At 40.5% G+C, this 23,424-nt stretch overlaps 1 protein-coding gene across 2 annotated transcripts in view; it reads right to left on the bottom strand.

The window, feature by feature from the left end:
* GRID2 (glutamate ionotropic receptor delta type subunit 2) overlaps positions 1-23,424 on the bottom strand; it is a 705,658-nt gene that overhangs the window by 97,320 nt on the left and 584,914 nt on the right. For both annotated transcript variants that reach the window (XM_030449840.1, XM_030449841.1), the window contains one exon: positions 4,818-4,956. In XM_030449840.1, the coding sequence (XP_030305700.1) occupies positions 4,818-4,956 (139 nt within the window). The remainder of the gene's footprint in view (positions 1-4,817; positions 4,957-23,424) is intronic.

The following is a 23,424-nucleotide window of genomic DNA, read 5'->3' as shown; positions in this document are numbered from 1 at the left end:
GCTGGCATAGAAGTAAGTGTGTTACTGCTGCATTGACAGTCTGTCTGTCATCAACATCACTGATGAAAGGCACTAATAATTAAATGCACCATACCAGAGTCATGCACTCTGTGTTACTGCTGCTGCCACCAAGACACTTCTGGATCTGCTGGCAGCGCTCACAAGTTCAGCAAACTGTCAGGGGATGCATCTTGTAATGTCCTGTAATTGCTGTGTTGTCAAATAGATTGCTAAAAAAGCCTATAAAATATTTACTGAGTCTCCAATTTCTAGTGACAATGCCTAGCAAAATTGCAATCCTTATTTTATAAGACTCTGAATAGACACATGATTTCTAATATAACAAGCGACAAAGCATTTTTCTGAAATACTATTGCTGCCTGGTATATACACGATACATATAGCTACTGCCACAAAACAGAACAGTTAGAAACAGAACAGAAGAGAGTTCCTCTGTGTATCCTGTGATTATAAAAGCAGCTTTGATGTTCTCAGAAAGGTAAAACCAACACAAGACACGATCTGTTATTTCAGAAGGGTACTATGTTTAGATATGAGAAGTGAACTATGAGCAGCCTGAGAAGAAAGCAGGAGTGCCATCACACACAAAAGCATCACCAGCAGGGAAATAACAACAAGGAGAATTATGTCAGTGCCTTCAGGAAGGCACGTTGAAGCTGCCAGGTTTGGCATTAACTGCAGTCTGCCCTTCTTTACTATCCTAAAACACAGGATGCCTCTCAGCTACCTTGCTCTGCCTCTTTTCACAGCTGCAGGTGCTGCTCTGTGCTGAGAAGGAAGGTGATGGCAAGAGGACAAGAGCAGGAGTGTAAGCTCTACAGATGCACTAAACACTGTTGGCAGCAGTAAACCCCAAGTTTTAGTTCACCTGACCCTCTGCTGAGGAGTGAGAAAAATTTTGCAGCCTCTGAAGGGTACATGTGTGTATGTTGCTGAGTAGGCAAGCTGCTAAAATGGAAAAATCCTATCACATCAGTGACTTCATCCCCTCACATGAACATGTGAAATGGGAGCATAATATATATATGACCTCCTTCAGAAATTGTTTTTTATAACCTGTAATTCTGCAGATTACTGGTATGACATTCACACCCTAGCAGATAAGATACAAGAAAACAAAGAGAAATGACCAACCTTGACACAACTAATAAAATTATTAAGCCATTGGGGTTCCTTTCCAGAAGAAAAGATGTTTATAAGTACTTTGCCTCCAGTATGGTTTGTAGGTTACACATTGCTTGATCTACATTTATTTTGGATTAAAACAGTCTCATATCAAGTACATCTAATGGAGGTATGAAACTCCATGCTCACTATGGCACCCTGTCTCACCACATAGCTGCCATGCCAGATCTCAAAATAAGGATAAAGTATTTGTTGAGTTGATTAATTCCTACAGGGTATCCTTTGATGCCCAGATTCTGATACTGTTATCCACACTGGATAGGAATTCAGTTTTGCAATGGACTCTAATTCTGTCCTAAAGGAATCAGAAAACACACTCATGGGAATACTGGATCAGTGATGAAATTCACAGCATCAGCATTTATGAGAAGTATCTTGAGACATCCCAATTTATTTGGCATTTGCCAAGACAAGTCATTCTTACTATTTATTCTTGTTGCATTTGAGACAATGATTTAAAGATTTAAGGAACAGAAATTATGCTTTGCTTTGCTGCCACAATGTTTTGCATTTGAAATGCTGACAGTTTTGATTTAAATGTCACCTACAATGTGGGTCAAGTGTGAACAAGAGCTGCAAGAAGGAACTGCTTCATGATTTGCCTGCCTCTACTCCTCATGCTGCCTGATGGCATAAGATGAAAAGCTGAGCTCCCAAAGATATTAAGAGTAGCCATTTGTATGGAAAAGGATCCCCCTTCATTCTGTTCCTCTAAGGTTGTTTTTAAATTGTACCAATTTGATCCATTTGAATCAATTAAGAAGAGGAAAATGTCACCAACTTTAAGTGAGGTTATACAGCAAAGATCTACTCCAATTTCTTTCCCTTTTTCTGACTTCTCTGAAGCTGGCTGAATAGCACTATGAGCAGAATCTGTTTTTTTTTTTTCTTTAAATACTTAAACTCATTTCCATTCTGGCCTTCAAAGCTCCCCAGGGTACAATTCGATTTGTTAAAAGAAATAATAAAGGGCATCAGCTTTTTTCTTTATTGCTTACTCATGTTTCCCACTTTGCAGTAATTCAGCATAGTAAACAAACAGCCCCTCTCTTTTGTGCTGGGTTGAATTCCAATTCTGGCAGTTTTGTAAACTAAAGTTTTACACTCCCACCATAGTTAGGATAACTTCATTCCCTAATGGATACTTAACAGATCTTATTATTGTATTTTTTGAGCTGCAAGAGCTGTTGAAAAATGTCTCCATTCTTTCATTCCAGGAGCTTTCCAGCTGCAACATTTTCTACTGAATAAAACATTTTCAGTGGCTTTGCCCATAAATAATGCAGCACGAAGACCAATGTAGTCCCAAATGTACATAATAAACTCAGAACTCTACTGAGGGTTTTCTAATGACATCGTAATAAAGTGCAAGAAAAAACTGAAGATGAATAAAATATACTCAAGCTATAATTTAATACTTTTTTTACACATAAGAAAACTCAGACATTTATCACAGTAATTTGGACATTTTTTTCTGGACTACTTCAAAGCTGGAAGTGATATAATTTCAAAGAAGGAGGCAGAGGTATATTTCATATTTGTAAGGGCAAACTGAACTACTGAATATATCATTATTATTTCTTTTGCATGTACAAAATCCCATGCTTTTTCTTGATGCTTGTTAATCAAATATAAAGCCTTTTAAACTTAAAAAATCAACCACACTCAAGCCTCAAGATCAGTGATGACAAACATTGATGCAGAACATAATTTGTAAAGGAAACAGAAGAATATAAATTGTAAAAGAATTATAATTGGGACTACACCAAGTCAAACAGTTAGGTTGAGTCAAAATACCTCTGCAGAACAACACAATCTCAAAGTTTGTTCTTCAAAGTCATGATCTCAAAAGAAGAGGGTCCTTGATTTAACTGGTAATGCAGCAGTATCAGGGGAATGATTTGCTTGCGCAATTTTCATCTGGTTTACATGGTTTTGTCTTAGTGCTCTAATAGATGGAAGTATTGAGATTGTTAGCCCAAAAAGGAAAGATAACAACCACAGACACCTATTTTTCAACTGGAAATGCATAAGGACTGGCAATGCCTGGGAAATCTGGGCTATGGGACTCCAGCTTCCCTCTCTCTACACCCCCCCCCAGCCTGAAGAGCAAGCAGAAAGAGATGGAGTTTATGCAGTGAAAGAGGATGCTCCTAACGATGCACTCAGAGCTGCTTCTGCTCATGGATCTGAGCTTCGGCTTTCAATCCCAAATATAACTTGGCTGGTATAGCAGATGTGTACTGGCCTTTGTGCTGGTAAAGCCTGGATTGGTTTTAGTATGTAAAAAACCCTGAACTAGAGGAAAAATGCCTCTGTGAGACCCTGGGGACTGGCTGGCAATGATTGAACTTAAACTATGAACCTAGAGGAGGCCAAGGCTCCCCTTGCCCATTCTACACGAGGGACTCAAGGTCTCAAGAGGCACTTCAAAGAGATTAGGAAAGCAGCTGAACTAGAGGTAGCAAGACTTTGAGTGATGATACACAGAAGACAGGGACTTGAATCAACTAATGAAGAGAGAAATCAGACTTTCCTTAAGGTCATCATTGAGCCTGACTTGAAGATCAAGTTTTTAACTTTCTCTAGGAAATAATACAACAGAACATGCTCTTTTCTTGAAGGTAATGCTGTCATTTTTGCAAAGAATGCTTTATGGAAAAGGCTAACTTTGTAACTTTCACATACTGTCATGGATTTATAGGCTCAAGATTAAAAGGAAAGGAAAAATGGCCAGCTGCCCCTTGGCATGCTTGGCTATCTGATGTTTCCCTGTATTTTCTGGTCTCTGCTCTGATCCAAGGATTCTGGGGTGAGGGAAGTCTCTGGAAGAGTGGGAGCAAGGATAACTCAGCATGCAGCTTGCTGAAGGAGAGGAGACTGGAGAAGACAAGGGCAGAGAAAGAGGGTACAAGACCTAGAAAGTTTCCTGTGGAATGGAGAGATAAAATGGTCTGGAAAAAATGACTGAAATGTGTGACAGAAAAACAGGTCACCATAAAAGGAATAGGAGAAGACAAGGAAATTCCTGTCAGGGAGGCATGAAACAAAATAAATGACAGACAGAAAAAAGAGAACATTATGAGCTGTAAATGTAGTAAGACAGCAAGCTGGGAGCAGAAGGAGCAAAAATTACTAGTAAGTGAATTTTTGTTTCTTATTAATAAACCTCTGCCTTGGCAATATTCAGTGTTTAGTTCCCCATAGACTTCTGTGCTCCTCCTGATCAAAGTGTCAGAGCACAAGTATTGTGGGATGCATTGGAATGGAAAGCATAGCCTGAAAACACATGGTAAAAATTATACCTTCCCATTTCAAATACTGATGCACTGCTTATCTCAAACTCAGTTACTGCTTTCAAATCCTGTCTGTGTGTATACGTGCCACAGAATTTAGCAGAGGCCAACAATTCTGATCCTAAAGAGAAAGTGTCCCCAGGGGACACTGGCAACATATGGTACATTGTTATTTTTTAGCTTTCAAACTACTTCTCAGGATCATAAGAATTTCTCTCTTTTCTCACATTTAAGTAGAACATTTGCATTCCTTTACGTGTGTGTGTGTCTGTGTGTTCACCCTCCTCTCCTTGAATTAAATCTTCATCAACTTACTGGATGGAGTTCTCAATGCGTGTGATGGTGAGGAAGGCTGCTAGGTTGGCCGTGTAGGAGGAGATGACAATCAAAGCAAAAAGCCACCAAGCTCCCATCATCAGTCGGGTTGCCAGGGTTGTGTAAGGAACCTCTCCTCCTGTGAGGAAGAAGGAAAAGTAAGAGTTTTCATTTGGAGAAGGAAACCCAGGTCCCCATTGCTCATGCATGGTGCAGGAGAACAAGCCCCCCAAGGTCAACTGAGTCAAGCAGTTTACTAAAGCTGTCCAAAGGAAAGCACTAAAGGAAGCCCACACTGTCAGTCACCATTCTTGGATTTAATCTCTTTTCCTATTGTGCCTTAAATTGCAATTCAGCTGCTAGTACTGTCCAGAAATGGAAATAGACTTCAGGATTTCAGAACAAAACAGCAGAAGTAAATCCTTACAATGTTCTTTCCTTAAAGATCTTATCTACAAACTTCAGGTTCTCAAGAAATCAAAAATTACTTAAATAAAGTTTAAAAAAAAACCCATAAAAACATAATTACTTTTCACAGTTCTGTAACCAAGCAGATGCTCATGGGAACCATATGTATGTATTCAACTTGCTGCAAGTGAACTTGGGCATGCAAAAAAAGCCCCCAGAACATGTTTTGAAGAACACAAAATTGTTTTCTGTATTCCCATAGTTACTTAATTTTAAACCCCAGCAAAACCTTAGCAACAATTAAACCTATCAGAATGAGCTGCATAACACTGCTTGTGTGACCAGAGCCCAGTTCAGAAAGTCATGAGAAGCATTACTTTTTATTTACATGTCCACCCCCAAAATCAGTGGTTCAAAGTCTTTGAAAGAACTCTTGCAGTTAAAAACATACAAATAACAGACATTTAGATGAAAGGAAATTCATCATTTTAAAAATACCCATTTTGTCTGCAACATAAATTTGACACAGCCACCAGTAACTAGTGGGAGCAGGTGAAGAGAAGAAAAACTCAGTCAGCTTCTCAAGAAATTCACCCTTTTCCTTTCCCCCTTATGCTCAGCAATTTGAAAAGTTATCATTATTTTGGAGACAGCTTTCTCAGATGCAAACTCTTATGATGCAAACAATGCCTTGGATTTGTAAAAGCAGCTTGCTACAGATGCAGCCATCTAAAAGTATTTTGTGCTGTCTCCCTACTTACCTAAAAACATAAAACCTACACATTTTCCCAGCAAGTTGATATAAAGGGAACAAAAATTAAAAGTATTCCTATTCTGCATACAAAAAATTATCAGTTATTTATACAAACTATATATTTAACCAATGCTTTGAATATGAAGGATCACCTTACTGTTTTGTTCAAAGTTCATCCTACCTGTACAAAGCACTGGGAACCTGCATCACCATACAGTAAACAAATTTGAAGCTTTTTTCCCTACTTCAGTGTTGTGGAGTTGCACCATATGTGAAATAATAACTGTTCCCATTAATTTATATTTTTGGTATATAATTATTGAGATTCCTTGCCTTTTAAGAATTTCAGTATTTCAGAGGGACCTGGACAGACTGGAGAGTTGGGCTGATTCCAATGGGATGAGGTTCAACACGGCCAAGTGCCGGGTCCTGCACTTTGGCCGCAACAACCCCATGGGGAGCTCCAGGCTGGGCACAGAGTGGCAGAAAGGGACCTGGGAGTCTGGATTGACAGGAAGCCGAACATGAGCCAGCAGTGTGCCCAGGTGGCCAAGAAGGCCAATGGCATCCTGGCCTGTATCAGGAACAGTGTCGCCAGCAGGTCCAGGGAAGGGATTCTGCCCCTGTACTCAGCGCTGGTGAGGCCACAGCTTGAGTCCTGTGTCCACTTCTGGGCCCCTCAGTTCAGGAAGGAGATTGAGATGCTTGAACAGGTCCAAAGGAGGGCAACTGGGCTGGTGAAGGGACTCGAGCACAAGTCCTGTGAGGTAAGGCTGAGGGAGCTGGGGGTGTTCAGCCTGGAGAAGAGGAGGCTCAGGGGAGACCTCATTGCTCTCTACAACTCCCTGAAAGGAGGTTGGAGCCAGGGGGGAGTTGGTCTCTTTTCCCAGGCAACTCTCATCAAGACAAGAGGGCACGGTCTCAAGTTGTGCCAGGGGAGGTTTAGGTTGGATATTAGAAAGAATTTCTTTATGGAGTGATCAAGCATTGGAATGGGCTGCCCAGGGAAGTAGTGGATTCTCCATCCCTGGAGATATTTAAAAAGAGACTGGATGTGGCACTCAGTGCCATAGTCTAGCAACCTCAATGGTGGTTCAAGGGTTGGACTCGATGATCTCTGAAGTCCCTTCCAACCCAGCCAATTCTATGATTCTATGACATTATCTATCTCTCTATGACCCTTTTATATATATGACTGTATGACTTTTTGCAGGATCATGTACTGATAGGATGGGGGGGGACAGCTTTACACTGCAAGAGGGTAGATTTAGGTTAGACATCAGAAAGAAATTCTTCACTGTGAGGATGGTGAGGCACAAGTTGCCCAGAGAAATTGTGGGAGCATCCTCCCTGGAAAGTTTAAGCTCGATGGAGCTTTGAGCAACCTGGTCTAGTGGGAGGTGTCCCTGCCCATGCAGGGGGGTTGGAACTGGGTGATCTTTAAGGTCCCTTTCAAATCAAACTATCTTATGATTCTATATTAGATCTGTGCAGTCAGAAATAAAGTTCCATTTCTTTCCAAGATGCCCTGTAATTAACTGAAATATGAATGTATCAATCAGATAAGGAGGAATTATTCCAATATAAGGGCCTTCAAAGCTAAACATCAATATCTGAAAATTTGGGTTTTCTCTCCCACATAAATTTTAAAGTATCTCAGTACAATATCTCTAATTTACAGAAGTTTCTAACAATGCCTTTGGAATACTTTATTTTAAAATTCTTCTTAATAAGAAGGAAAGATCAGGAAGCTCTATCAATTGGAAAAGGCTGTCTATCCTCTTAACTTTCAGGTGTCAGTCCCTGCAGGTAATCTTCATACTGAATTGAAATGGGTAGAGTGACAGAGAAGCAGGCAATGATCCTGGACATTTTTGCATTTTCCATTTTCAGCTTAAATAAGTAAAACTTCACGTTCTCACAATTTTTATTTAAACTGAATGCCCTAAAAAAGAGGACCACTAAAAGTCACACACCTGCCTCCTGTTTGTTAGGGGAGGATGCTGTGCAACAAGTGAGCACAAAAGCCATCACAGACCCCTCAGCCACAGAATTCCCCTGCAGTTCATACAGTGCAGTTTTCCCATACTTCAGCAAGGTTGCCCCCAGTATTCACTGTTGTCTTTCCTTTTTTAACACAAATAAACCAGTATCAAAACAATACACCTCTCCTGCCCCTACTCTGAAGTCTTCAACCATCTAAACTTCAGTCTAAAACAAGACTGACACCACACAGGTGTGTGATATTTAAGCAATACAGGCAGAGCAGTCCACTTTTCCCAAAGAAAGAAAGAAACAAAAATCAAGGGACATCTTTTCATGCCACAGTATCATTTCTTTGGCATCTATTCGGAGCCTCAATGAGATACAGTCTTGTTCTATTGTACTGATTGCTAAAATGCTTCCTGCACCCTGACAACTTACCCTAAGAGACCTCTTCAGTCCCTTCCCCCAGTTTTGGTTCCGGGGCTAAAAATTTTCCAGATCTTTCTTTCAGTCCAAAGGGACATGTTTTTTCAGGGGAGAGGAGCACCCAGTCATTCAGGAGAGCAAGAATCATTGGTTTTCTATCAACATTTCCATGAAAAAGAGCTACAGGCTTAACAGTGGCTGTTGTTGATGGTAAATCAGTATGCAGAAGGGACCTGCACGTGAACCTCCCTGGGCCCTGCTTCCTAATACCTACTATGAGTTTAAAGTGCACAGAAATCTTTATGGATAATCTACATGGAGCTATGCACAGGACATAAAGTGCAAGAGCAGAGGAAGCCAAGAAGATGAAACAAGTCTTTCCATGCTATTATTTTTTTAATCCCACCAACAAAGCTTAATAAGCCCTAAAAGGCAAAGGGTGACACACACACTGGTGACCAGAGTAAAATCTGTCCTGCCACACCTCAATCCTACAGCAAAATTCATCAGTAGGACCTCACGTGCTGGTTGTGGTCACACTGGAAGCACTCGTGTGCTGAGCAACACTTGAAAGTACTGAGCTTAACCATGAAACAAATGGAAAGCAGGCACTCAGCAGCCCTGGATTTGTGTTGTCACATTAAGAGTCAGACCTCAGATGAATACAGAGGCTGAATTATTCTTTAGGCTTAGAATCATGGAAATGCTGAGACTTGGACCATCCCATACACTGGCAACAGGGTATGATGAGGCACAAACACAACCATCTGTAGATCACCAATGTTGTGACTACAGCTCCTGATTTTATTCAGCTGAAGCTTTTGATGAGCACTAAAAACCATTTAAAAATCTAACCTGCCCTTAAAAATTTCAGATTGCATGTGCAGGAAAGGAAAAGGTATTTTCCAGAGTAAACAGAACTAGCAAAAAGCAATCTTACTGGGAGTTTTCTGAAAGAGCTGAATTACTGTAGAAGTGACAGTGAAAGAAATGACTTTTAGTCTCCCACTCTCATCTAATGCAGCTCTCCTTCATCAGTCCTAGATTGCTTTAATTCTGGCCTGCTTCAGATGACAGGGATGGACTAAAAGTCATGAACTTTTGTTTATCCTCATTTCTTTCTGAGTGATTCAAGCTAAATATCAGTCGGCGAGAAAAACAATGCATCTTGACAATGCAAACAAGATAATATTTAATTATGACAGACCTAAATACCAGAAAAACACCTTAGGAGATGAAATGTGAATCAGTACAAATCTCATACAGTTTTTCAATTCCTTTAAAGTTATTCTCCCTTGTTAGCAGTAAGTTTAAAGGTTTCTTCAAGTCAAAAATTGAGAGTGAGATATTGGTATTCTGCAATTCTGGACTAAATTTGAATAATTCAGAATGGATAGGCTGTTTCTCCCAATTTCTTGTTCTGAGGGGATTTGTCAGCTGCTTGCCTGAAGAAAAATCTGTGTTCATCTGCATAGTCTAGAACTATGAAAAAGTTTCAGAATTAAATGGAAAAAGCTATTTTTTGTGGACAAAAAGAAATGGTGAGACATTTCTTGGAGAAGTTTTAAGCACAGATGTCATTTCTGAGATCAAGTCTGGTAGTAGCCATCTTGCTGAAAAATGATACAACTTCTGTCATCCAGGCAGTCTAAATGTGCAAGAGTGTGTCTCTCTCTAATTAAATATCCATTTAACAGCTTCACTGGGAATGCACAATATTTACAAATCATTTGCTAAACAGCTCAAAAATATTTCTTTTGTAACAACTAAAGTAAACTTTAGTAATAACTAAAGGAAATAGCTTGGCATCATAGAGACCACAATGCAGAGAAAACTTGGAATTGATTACTGAGTGATGAAATGGCAGTAATGATGGAATGGGAGGGGTTGGAGGAGACCTCTGGAGATCATCAAGTCCAAAGCAGGATCACCTAGGGCAGGTCACACAGAAACACATCCAAATGGGTATTTAAAGTCTCTAGAGAAGGAGACTCCACAACCTCTCTGGGCAGCCTGTTCCAAGTGCTCCACTACCCTTATACTAAGGAAGTTTTTCCTCATATTGAGGTGGAGCTTCTGGTGTCCAGTTCATGTCCATTGCCCCTCATCTTATCAGAGGGCACCACTGAAAAGAGACTGGCACCTTCTTGAGAGCCACCATTCAGATATTTGTAAATATTAATAAGATCCCCTCTCAGCCTTCCCTTCTCCAGACTAAAGAGCCCCAGGTCTCTCAGGCTTTCCTCAGCAGATGGATAATGCCTTTTGAAGATTAATTCTTGAAATATAATTTTGAAGCAACTACACACACAGCAAATATGTGACGAGAAACTTGGATGAGAGGGCTGGAGAAAGGACACTGTAAGAATCATGGCTTGCAACTTCAATTTGTGATAATCACAGCTGCCACAGACATCCCAAACACTGGGTTCTTATTACAGACAAAACTCAGTTTGTCACTGATGCTTACCAGCAAGGCTACCCTACCATTCTCACTTTAGGAATATATCTCAGCTTCATAAAACTTCATAAAACCTCAGTCATTTAATCTGCAATAGTCTGTTAGAGGTCTGCAAAGAGAGGAATTTCTATGCAAGTATTTTTGGCCAGAATTTTTTCAGATAATTGTGAGAACTATGAAAAAAAATGTTAATTGTGACTGTTTTGCTGAGGCATTCTAATACTACCAAACTTGAAAGCAAGGATCTGGATTGCTCTTGGAAAAGGAAGGTGAAAAAATACTAGGGTGGGTTATCTGGGGACAGATTTTAGTTTTGCTTTTCCTTGCAAAAATTCTGTCCACATTCAGTGAATTGTTGGCCTTAAAAAAGAAGCACAAAGGACTGGGAGTTGGCTGCAGTTTAGCCTTTAGCTTGTTAGAACAGCCATATCAATTATCTTGTGCATCTGTAATTTCCACTTGCAAAATATAAAAAAGTGTAGAGTTCTGTTTCAAGCAGTTCAGATAAATGTACTACTTATGTTTTCTTTGTAAAAGGGACATTTAGTAGAGAGTGGGTGTAAGAGAAGTAGTTTGTATTATCAAAAAAAGCAAGGGCATTTTATATTTCAGCTATTTTTGCCACGAGAAACTAAACCTAAAGTTTGACTGAGCTCTGTTATCTTCACAAAACTCTGCAAAGCACAGCTCTTCAAAGGCAGAATCTTTTAGGGCATTAGCTGTTGCTATTGTTCTGTTAAAAACTTCCTTGATAATATAAAATCTCTCCTGTTTTCAATTGGAAATATTCAATTCAGCATAGGACAAAAAAAAAAAAATACTTTAGAGTCAATGAAGCCTGTACCTCTTTCTACCAGCTGTGAAATAAATACAGGTTGGAAGATGTTGCAAAATCTCTCTTCATGAATTTTTCTTCCTTTCTTTTCATTTTTCTCCCATTCTTCCTTGAACTGTGAAGGATGCATTCATTTCCTTAGTGTACAAGCTGGCATGTCATAACCTGAGTTTGTAATCTTACATTGTGTGCTGAAGTTAACACCCAGTGACCACAGCAGGCATGACATATTTTTCAGCAGGAGAATACAACCCCTTGAGTCAGTAATGCCTTCCTAACAGGCTTGTAAATCAGTGGCTGAATTCCCTACCCTTGCAAATACTGGCAGATTGCAGGGGATTGAGAGTAGGGAAGGAACTGAGCATGAGGCTGGCAGCCAGATTCTACAAGGTCTGGATAAGTTCAAGAGCCAGCTATTGCTTTTACTCACTACACCCCCTATTCCCCCCCTGGCATTTTGGTTTTATTAAAATGCAATTATCTGATTTAAAATATTATTTTATATATATGAAAAGAAAAAATCAGGTATTTCATTTTTCAAGAAACATTTCTTCAGGTCTTACTTCCTAAGGAGAGAGCACTACAACTAGATATTATTACTACCATTACTATTAACAGTCACAATACTACAAATATATGTAGTAGTAGGTAATATGTACTGGGGTTTTTTTTTGCTTCACTGGAAGTAATAGGATTGGAAAGGAACTTTTTTTTTTTTACTAAAGTGACTATAAAAGCATCCATCAAATCCAAAGGATCAATAAGTTTGGTTTTTTTTTAATAAAACCATAGAAGAACCAAATAAATAAAAATAAAATTTAAATAAATAAAATGGTTTTAAATAAAACCATGGGGATTTTCATTGTCAAGATACTCTCACATATTAGTTTTCTAAAAGTAAACATGAAGTCAGTGAGAAAGAAACCAAACACTTTGAGAGATACAACATTTGCAAATGTTCAAATATTTAGAAATTTTCATATTTCCTTCTATTTACCATAAAAATAATTTAGTGGAGCCACTGTCATTTCATGGAAATGTTGGTGTTCATTAAACCTAAAATACCAAATAAATTTTTGATGTTTTACCTTCCTAGTATACTACTGACAGTGATGACATTTTCATATGCATCCACCAATAGCAGTAGAACTCCCATGAGTTTATAGCTCTCTTATCATTTTTGCTGAATATGAATTCTTTATATATCAAACACTCTGAGCTTAAGGGACAAACCAAACATCTTATCTCTGTCTAGACTTAACATTTCCTTGTGTATCCTCTGTTATCAGCCTCCAGCAGCATCCTTTCTGCTCAGGTTGTGTTCACTGTCTGGCTCTGGTAAGGCTCCCAACAAGACATGAAAAAAAAAAGCATTTTTCTGTATGCCACTGGTGTACTAAACATGGACATGTACTAAACATTTCTAAACTAAAACTAAACATGTACTAAACATTTCTTATTATTTCCATAGCTTTCTTCCTTCTACTCTGGATGATTTTGAGAAGGATTCTCACTGTACTCTTCAAGAAACCCTAAGGACTTGTATAAATACCTATCTTCAATACCAGACTACTAAAAAGGGATATCTTTTGGAATTCTGAAGTGCCTGTCTTTATTTTTGAAATCTTTTGAGTTGTTGCATCCATATATTAAGATGGAAAAAACACTTGAGTTGAAGGTTCAGTTTGGTACTTAGGTTTTACATCAGGGTTTTTTTTTTGCCAAGTCTCCAGGACTCAGATCAACAAGCAGTGGTCCTGGAAGCTCCTTATCAAGGTCATTTAAAATGTATGGATTTTAAAATGTTTGGATTTACTGCTCTGTCAGAAAACACCTGACATTAGTAGCTGCCAGCTAAAATCCTCTTGACTTGCTCTTGACATACAAAGTATTTAGCTTGCTTTTTCACAAACACAGAAAAGATATTTATTGCCTTCCTGGCATAATTCTTTTGATAGACCCTCACCTAATGCAAGATTTTCATTAAGGTTTCCTTAGCTCCTAATAAAGTTTTCAAAGCCTTCCATTCCTTTTTTATTCAATTCTGGCTCACCTCTGTGTACACTCCATGTCATCTTTCCTGAAGTTCGTAACTTCTCTTTACTGTAATGTTCCTTTTTCTTTCCACCTCCTCTATATGTGCATTCAAGATGCTTCAGGATCACCAGTCTGAGACTTGAAACAGACATCATTCAGGTGGAATGACCCTATTATATCTCACATTTCCCCTTAGGAATCACAGATGCACTTGAGAAGCCAACACCATCCTCTGCTTCAGTGTGAGCTGGTGGTCTACAGAAGAGATTGATTCCCATTGCATTTTGTGACACTCTTTTTCCTTTTTTGCCCACCTTGTACATTTGTCTATCTGTACTTCAGTGTCATAATTCCTACTAGTTTTTAGTAACACCATGAAGACCAAATTTTGACTTGATTAATTCCAACTGTTCTTTTTTATTACTGGATTTCTTGCACCGGTCTATGGACAATTAAATAATGTATTCATTTGGTACCCTCATTTTTTCCCCTGATATCTTCTGACTAAACAATCACTTGCTCTGTCCCATTTGTTGTTGCTGGTGTCATGACCCTCCTACTAATCTCATTGCACTTGCTCCCTAGAAGACTGATTCCTTTCAGCTGGGTGTGAAAACACTGCCCTCATTACACTCCCAGAAGAGAAGCAATGATTCACAAACCAAAGTCCTCCTCATTTATTTCTCCCCATCACATGACAGGAAGAATATCTGAGACATTCCAGCTTCTCCTTCACGCTTATTTCAAATCATTCCTAGTCATGGGAAATCTGTAAAAGGGTTTGAGAAGCAGCATTTCACAGATGCTTTTAGATCCTTATCAACAACTCTGGAGGCAGTAAACCTGAGGGTCTATGCATGCTTTGGGCAAGTGGATGTAGACTCTCTCTAGCCACCTACCAAGGAGGCCAAACCTCTAGTGTGAGAGATTTACCTGGTAGCCCTTGGTTACTGCTGGCCAATAATCACCTCCAAGCTGCATTTCATACCTTGCAAAACACCTCTTGAAAATCCTCTGTTTCCTACTGCTGTGTGTCTCTTTGGATATGCTTTTGGCATTTGATTTGCACACCATGGCTCACTGCTCAGCTTTGTTTCCTCATTAATATGAAGAGATCACCCATGCTGAGATTTCAAATCCTGGGGTACATCAAGGAGCAGTGGCACTGCCACTAAACCTTCATCAAGTTGCTGCCCAGTGTACCCAGCATAAATCTGGTCAGAGGGCCTCAACACATAACCTGATGAACAAAAACAAATATCCAAAAGATGTCAACCTACTCAGAAGCCACACAGGACCTTCAGTCGTGTACTTTGAAACCTTCTTATCTGAAGCTAGGAAAAGCTCTAGCAGAGAAAAGAGCTAATGCTACCCAGTGCAAAGCATTTCAGCCCACTGCTTGGCTCTCCACTGGGTTAGTAACCTATGGAGTGTTTATAAGCTTGAATCTCTGTTACTTATATTCTCAAATTATTTTTCTACTTGTTTTCTAGTACCAAGCCTGCCTAGCTTGCTGTCTCCACTGTAACAGCTTCATTCTAGTGACAGAGGGCTAACCATTTGGCCACCAGACTTCCCTGTAAAACTCTGCCAAGATGCAGCAGGAGCTGTCATAGACACCCTGGATTAAAATTTTGTTTGGAAATTGATTTATCTGAAAAAGTCTGTGAGATACAGCTACTCACTACATGCTTCCTATCACTTGCTTAGGCAGAGATCCCATTTTCTCCCTGGATATAAGTAATACACAACAGTAGGCAGAGGATCTATAAAGCCAGAAAATAATTTCTGACAACAGCACTAAGGGCAAATGAAGGAGGGCAGTCTAATATCACATTCCTTTAGATACATGGGAGTTGTACCAATAAAGGTCAGCTTTAACACTGTCTGAATCCTCAGTTACTGAATATAAGCTTTCTATAATGTTCACCACTTCCATTATAAGAACAAATGTGTCAGTCTCTTTTAAAATCACTCCTAAACTGTGACTGGACTGTATAGGATTCAGCCTCAGAATAATCTAGACAGAACTAGGCTCTGTCACTACTTTTTAAAGATGCTGCATCTTATAACTTATTTACAGTTTATATTCCATAAACCAAACCTCTATTTGTCCTAAACACAGCCATCAGGTTTGTAGAGAAGAAAGCAGAGTCAAAACCAAAATCTAATGGACTTTAAAGTTATATTAAACAGAAATTCAAGCCTGTTTAAAAGTGAGTATAGTACAATGATGAATATTTTTAATTACTTTTTATGCTCAGAAACTCTTAGATAAAACCCAAACATTTAAATATACACTGAAAATATAAAAAAGGGTCTAATAACTGCATTCCAGAAGAAAGGAATTTAATGTGATAATGGAAAGTCTAAGCTCTTTTCAGCTGAGCTGAGATTCTAATTTTCTGCATCACTAGCAATGATAATGTTACACAAACACTGTTCAATCATTAAATTAATTCCCATTAAATCAATGTCCTTAAAGGCCGAACAGTCCTTTAATAATTACCTGATTAAAATGATGTTAGCATAACATATTAGTTATAGTATATTTATAATTCCCTTCTCAACAGTGAATTGTTTGTTTCCAGCCATCTTGCTGAAATGGTGACAATGAGGCAAAAGTTGGGTAGGGAAGCACATCATAGCACCACTCAGCAAAAGGCTGTAGTCCAGCCTCTCCTGGTACTGGTGATCCTTCAACAACATAAATGAATCAGATGTACATTGCTGTTATGCAGGATTTACAGCATGAGTCTTGAAGAGCTATAGGAATTAATTCCTGGCTTTTAAGTCGAGGCTCACAAAATAAATTACTTCTTTCAGATATCTGCAACTTTGCAGTTGTCAAATTCCATTTTTCCGTGGAATTAGCAAAATCATAGCATCAGCAGAGAATCACAGAAAGTCAGGGGTTGGAAGGCACCTCAAAAGATCATTGAGTCCAACTCCCCCTGCCAGAGCAGGGTCACCTACAGGAGGTCACACAGGAACGTGTCCAGGTGGGCTTTGAATGTTTTCAGGGAAGGAGACTCCACACCCACCCTGGGCAGCCTGTGCCAGTGCTCTGTTACCCTCACAGTGAAAAATTCTTCCTAATATTAATATGGAACCACCTGTGCTCCAGTTTATAACCATTGCCCCTTGTCCTATTGTTAGTCACCCCTAAAAAAAGCTTGGCTCCATCCTCCTGGCACTCACCCCTTAAATATTTATAAACATTAATGAGCTCACCCCTCATTCTCTTCTTCTCCAAGCTGCAGAGCCCCAGCTCCCTCAGCCTTTCCTCACCAGGAGATGTTCCACTCCCTTCAGCATCTTGCTCGCTCTGCCCTGGACTCTCTCAAGCAGTTTCCTGTCCTTCTGGAACTGAGGGGCCCAGAACTGGACACAATATTCCAGATGTGGCCTCACCAGGGCAGAGCAGAAGGGGAGGAGAACCTCTCTCCACCTACTGACCACCCCCTTCTAATGCACCCCAGGTGCCATTGGCCTTCTTGGCCACAAGGACACATTGCTGGCTCATGGGCATCCTTCCAGCCACCAGCACCCCCAGGTCCCTTTCACCTGTGCTGCTCTCCAACAGCTCAGTCCCCAGCCTGTGCTGGAACCTGGGGTTGTTCTTTACCAGATGTAGGGCTTTACACTTGGCCTTATTGTAATACATTATATTTTTTCCTGCCCAACTCTCCACCCTGTCCAGATCCCTCTGAATGGCAGCACAGACTTCTAGGGTGTCAGCCACTCCTCCCTGTTTTGTGTTATCAGCAAACTTGCTGATACTACACTCTACTCCCTCATCCAGGTCATCAATAAATATATTGAATAGTACTGGTCCCAGTTACTGACCCTTGAGAGACTCCACTAGAAACAGACTTCCAACTGACTCCATCCCATTGACTACAACTATTTGGCTTCTATCCTTCAGCCAGCTTCTGATCGACCTCACTACCCAATCATCCAGGCCACACTTCTTCAGTTTAGCTCCAAGGATGCTGTGGGAGATGGAGTCAAATGCCTTCCTGAAATCAAGATAAACTACATCTACTGCTCTGCCATCATCCATCCACCTGGTTATATCCCCATAGAAGGCTCTCAGGTTGGTCAGACATGACTTCCCCTTGGTAAAGCCATGGTGACAGCTCCTGACAAGCCTCTTGTCCTTGATGTGTCTAGAGATAGCACCAAGAATGAGTTGTTCCATCACCTTTCCAGGGATGGAAGTGAGGCTGACCAGTCTGTAGTTACCCAGGTCCTCTTTCTTGCCTTTCTTGAAGACTGGAGCAACATTTGTTTTCCTCCAGTCCTCAGGCACCTCTCCTGTTCCCAACACCCTACCAAAGATGATGGAGAATGGCCTAGCAATGACATCCACCACTTCACTCAGCACCCATGGGTGCATCCCATGATGTTTTCAATTGAAAATCAAAGTTTATAATAGATAAAACAAAATGTAACAAATAATAGTGTACAGTAACAAACTAATACACTGAAGTGACTTTAGCACCATAACTATACAGAGACAGGGAATGGATAGGTTACAGCCCTTCTTAAAATTCTGGAAAATACTTTGAAGTGACTTAAGCACCATAATTACACAGAGACAAGGAATGGATAGGTTATAGCTCTTCTAAAAATTCTGGAAAACACACCATAAAAGTTTATTTTGTTTCTCTCTTGTGCTGTCATTACAAAAGAAGAGGAACGACTGCAGCTAAAGTTTGGAAACTGAGGCCTCTACTTGCCTTTGCTGAAGTTACTGGGAAGTCTTAGATGTAGCACTACTAGACTTATACTACAAATATCCAGATGATGAAATATAATGAAGTTCTTGACATTTGAAAGCAAATCTTTTTACTGCTATAACTGTGAGGCTTGCTGCCTACCACTAATGAACAACGAATGGCAAAAATCTCTATTAATGCTACTGAAATGCATTGTTTTATCAGAACACTTAGCAGCACTGCAAATTAAACTTTGGGGCTACCAACTTTCAATCACAGTACCTTTCAATCACATAATCATAAATGACTGTGCAATAAGCCAGCTGCAAGACGAACCTCTCTTAGGGCAGGGCGCTCTGAGGTCCAACAGGGGTTCCAGCAGAAATGCACAAACAGTGCTCTGAATCTGTTGCCCTCAGGACTGCTCAGCCTGGCTTGATGCTACTGATCCAGATTCAACTGACCTCTCTGCTGGCTTGCTCAGGACTGAGCTGAGCCTGTGCTTCAGCCTCACCTTTTATTGGCCCCCTAATCCTGCTCATGCGCAGTTGGGGCCCACCCTAATCAGGCACAGGTGGGCTTAACACAAGCTCATGCCCACTGCCTGGTAATTAGTGGCACCTGGGTGCATCATTGCCTCATTGCACTACACCCAGCAACAGCTGTTCCCTCAAAAGCTCTGAGCAGGCAAGTCCTCATTGCCACTTTTACAATATAAGACAATAACTTCACATGATATAATTATAAGCAGACACCCATGGAGGCAAACGTAGAGCTCAACGTGCATAGGTAACAAACACAAGGAGCTCCTGGGCATCCCCTTCTATAGGGCTTTTCAGAATGCACCTGACTGCATTCCCATACAAAGGCATCACTTGCAGCCACTGTGAATACATCAAAATTACCACAGAATCATAGAATCACAGAATCATAGTATTGGCTGGGTTGAAAGGGACCTCTGAAATCATCAAGTCCAACCCTTGATCCACTACCACTGCAGTTCCCAGCCCATGGCACTGAGTGCCACATCCAGTCTCTTTTTAAATATCTCCAGGGACGGAGAATCCACTACTTCCCTGGGCAGCCCATTCCAATGCCTGATCACCCTCTCGGTAAAGAAATTCTTTCTAATATCCAACCTAAACCTCCCCTGGCACAACTTAAGACTGTGCCCTCTTGCCTGGGAAAAGAGACCAACCCCCCCCCTGGCTCCAACCTCCTTTCAGGGAGTTGTAGAGAGCGATGAGGTCTCCCCTGAGCCTCCTCTTCTCCAGGCTGAACACCCCCAGCTCCCTCAGCCTCACCTCACAGGACTTGTGCTGGATCCCTTCACAGCCTCCTTGATCTTCTCTGGACCTGCTCCAGCACCTCAATCTCCTTCCTGAACTGAGGGGCCCAGAACTGGACACAGGACTCGAGCTGTGGCCTCACAAGCGCTGAGTACAGGGACAGAATCCCTTCCCTGGACCTGCTGGCCACACTGTTCCTGATACAGGCCAGGATGCCATTGGCCTTCTTGGCTACCTGGGCACACTGCTGGCTCATGTTCAGCTTCCTGTCAATCCAGACTCCCAGGTCCCTTTCTGACACTCTGTGCCCAGCCTGGAGCTCCCCATGGGGTTGTTGTGGCCAAAGTGCAGGACCCGGCACTTGGCCGTGTTGAACCTCATCCCGCTGGAATCAGCCCAACTCTCCAGTCTGTCCAGGTCCCTCTGCAGAGCCCTCCTGCCTTCCAGCTGATCCACACTCCCCCCCAGCTTAGTGTCATCTGCAAATTTGCTGATGATGGACTCAATCCCCTCATCTAAATCATCAATGAAGATATTAAACAGAACTGGGCCCAGCACCGATCTCTGAGGGGACACCACAGGTGAGTGGCCGCCATTTTGAGGCAGCTCCATTCAGCACCACTCTCTGGGGGCCTCCAGCAGTTCCTAACCCAGCACAGAGTGCTCCTGTCCAAGCTGTGATATATGCTTGCTATTATTTTAGGGTATATTGGCACCCCATCTTAACAAATAACCTTGCACACTGGCAACCTTCTGATTAGATTTCTAGAGATGCTGAGACCCAATCTCCCTACTACTAATGGCTGGATTGAAAAGCTCCAAAGCCTCAAAAAATCAGCTACAATTATCATCTGTGGTGTATATTCATAAATGGTTAAGAATCTAACTGTCACATGTAGTTTGCATAGTGGTGGCCTTTCCATAGACAATGTAGTACCTTGCAGGATGGCAAAAAAACCTCAAACTGTGCACAATGAACTGAAAACAGGCCATCTGTACATACAATTAACATTAAACTGAATAGTGTCATTAATGAAGTATTAAAGTGCTGCTTTAGCTAAGAGCCTGTCAGGGAGGACATTATGAACATGAGAGAGAGAGAGTCCCCTCTGGCTGAAACTGAGCAACTATGGACTGAACAAAACAAGACAATTCAGTGATACCATAAGGACAAACAAGAACTGCAGTGTCTTTTGACAGGTGCTTTTTCCATAATCTTTTTTTTTTTTTTACCTCTACACTGTTCTATGACTCCAGATTTTGTGTGTGAAGGGAATTTTTAAAGAGACCACATACTGTAAGATAGTTTTTTGCTTGAAATTCCCAAGAATTATGAAATGTTTTCTAGTTCTTGCAAGATTTCCAAGTATCCATAATCACAGAGTGGCACCTGACTACTTCAGAGGCAAGTGGATTGCAAACAAGTCAGATGTTTAGGTTTCATGTTAGTAATTCTAGTTATCCTTTTAATTTTTAGAGAGTTTCTGTGCAATGAACTCCTAACCTTAAGGAACTCCCTCATCTCTGATGCAAGAGCTCTAATTATCTTCCTAAATAACACAATTTAAAATTTAGGCTCAAATTTCACTTCAGTTACATCCTGTAATATTGTTGTTAAAGTGATCTCTCAATCTCAGATGAACTATAGTACTATGACAGTTCTTAGTGAGCAGAAGAAAGAAGAAAACTCTTACCCTCTCAAGTTTCACTGAGAATAATGCTAGAATGTCATTTACTGGTGAAAATCACTAATAAAAATGCTTATGTTTGAAAGTTGAGTAACCTGGCTTTTTCTGCAAATCAGCTATCACCTTGCTTAATATCATGAGTCAAATGTGTTAGAAGTTAAAAGCTACTTCAAAGATGCCTTTACTGGGTAGCAAGGATTTTCCTCTTTGGGAACAGATACAGAAATGAAAGCAGATATTGTAAGGGCAGAATATGTGCTTATATTTAAAAATTTTCTATTAGCAAGTATATCTGAGCATGAACAACGAACACTCCCACTCAATAGATTTGTTACCACTGTTCCTTAACAGTGGCTTTGCAGAGGATTTTATCTTTCCCCTTCCCTGTTATCTTTATCCTAGGATGTGGGAAGCTGACTCTTCAGCCAAAACCTTCTCAGCTTTCGTTTGGTAGAGGAGGTATCACACATTTTTAGCCCAACACCATTTCACTAGCTTCAAAAGCACTGAAAAGGTAAAGTCTTCTTTATGATCTCTCCCTCCCCTATTGACAGTGGAAGAATAAAAATTAAGCAGCAGGAGGTTTCTACACCAGTGTGCTGCTGTAATGAAGGCAATTCCCTTAACTTGTATGCTGGGAAGCTGACCAAATATAAAATACAAATAAAGAAACCAACAGCTCTAATTTTCTCATATTTCCTGAGAGTGGACTTTCATCTCAGCCATCAGGGAAAATAACAGGTTGGTTAACTTAATCAACAGACTAATTTGGTACCTTATTTGCTTCCTTTCAATGTTAATTTTGGCCTATTATTCCTTTTGTACACAATTCAATATTACAAGAGGTCTGAGGAAAAAGAAGCCTCAACAGCTGAAGAAGGAAGACTTTCCTGTCAGCAGCTTCCAAACCTCTCATGTTCCTGCCTTTACAGTTTGCTGGCAATTTTCCTGGCACCTGTCCACCAGCTGGTATGATGAAGAAGAGCTGCAGGGGTGGATACAGCCATGGTACAGCTCTTGCAGAGGAGGGACTCCCCACAGACCAGAAAAGCAATGGAAAAATACCCCGGGTTCCCCTTCTAAACCCACACTCATCTGGTGTGTTGGATATCCTCTGCTGAAATAGGGTAATCACTTTGTAGAAGAAATTGCTCTCATCCAAGCAGAGGAGTGTTCTTAATAAAGCTAAAACTCATTTCTTACTTCTTCCCTACCTTAAACAGCCACAAGTGGTGACTTCAGTGTAAGCTTCTGCGCAGGGAAATCAAACAGCAAGTAGAGCTTCCCCCTTGAGCTTCTAAATGTCTTTGCACATAAAAAGGTGGGTTGCAGCTCTTGTTCATGCAAGAAACACTTTGTTCCTGGATAAATTGTTTTTCCTCATTCCTTCAGTTTAAATATATTATACACAGGTGAACTCTCAAAAGCCAAAACCCATTACTCAATCTGAATATAACTTATCCATTCTTTACAAAAGTTGTATTAGAAATATAACAATTAAAGAAGCAGTTGTGAGTAAAATATTCACCATAGGATGGTTTTGAAAGAACAGAGTAAATTTGATGGATGCCACAGACATCCAGTTCTGCTTTCCCTATTACCTCATTTGGTCTTGATCAGCATTTATACTATAGTCACTCAGACATTGCCTTCTCACAGTCAATTAATCAACCTTGGAGCTAGTCCTAGGAGAATGAAGGGGTTTTTTTGGGCTTTCACACTGCCATTCATCCTCCACATCCTCTCAGAAGGTGTGTCAGGAATAATATCTCTAAATATACTGCCTCATGTACCCAGTGCTATTACTCAAGGAAGCAGGTGCACACAAGATAGAGAAATCCATTATTTTAGATGCCTCTGAGAAGTGCCTGAGTCTTAACTTCAATTTACTGGAAAATCCAAGCATATCCCCTGGCAGTTAAGTGCTACTGATATCACATTGCTGCAGAGAAATGCCCAGGCTACTAAACATTTTACTTGGAGCATGATTACTCCTTGG

The sequence above is a fragment of the Calypte anna genome, chromosome 4A, assembly GCF_003957555.1.
Source record: "Calypte anna isolate BGI_N300 chromosome 4A, bCalAnn1_v1.p, whole genome shotgun sequence".
Taxonomy (NCBI): domain Eukaryota; kingdom Metazoa; phylum Chordata; class Aves; order Apodiformes; family Trochilidae; genus Calypte; species Calypte anna.
Note: the sequence above shows the minus strand (reverse complement) of the source record. Positions and strands in the feature narration are given on the sequence as shown.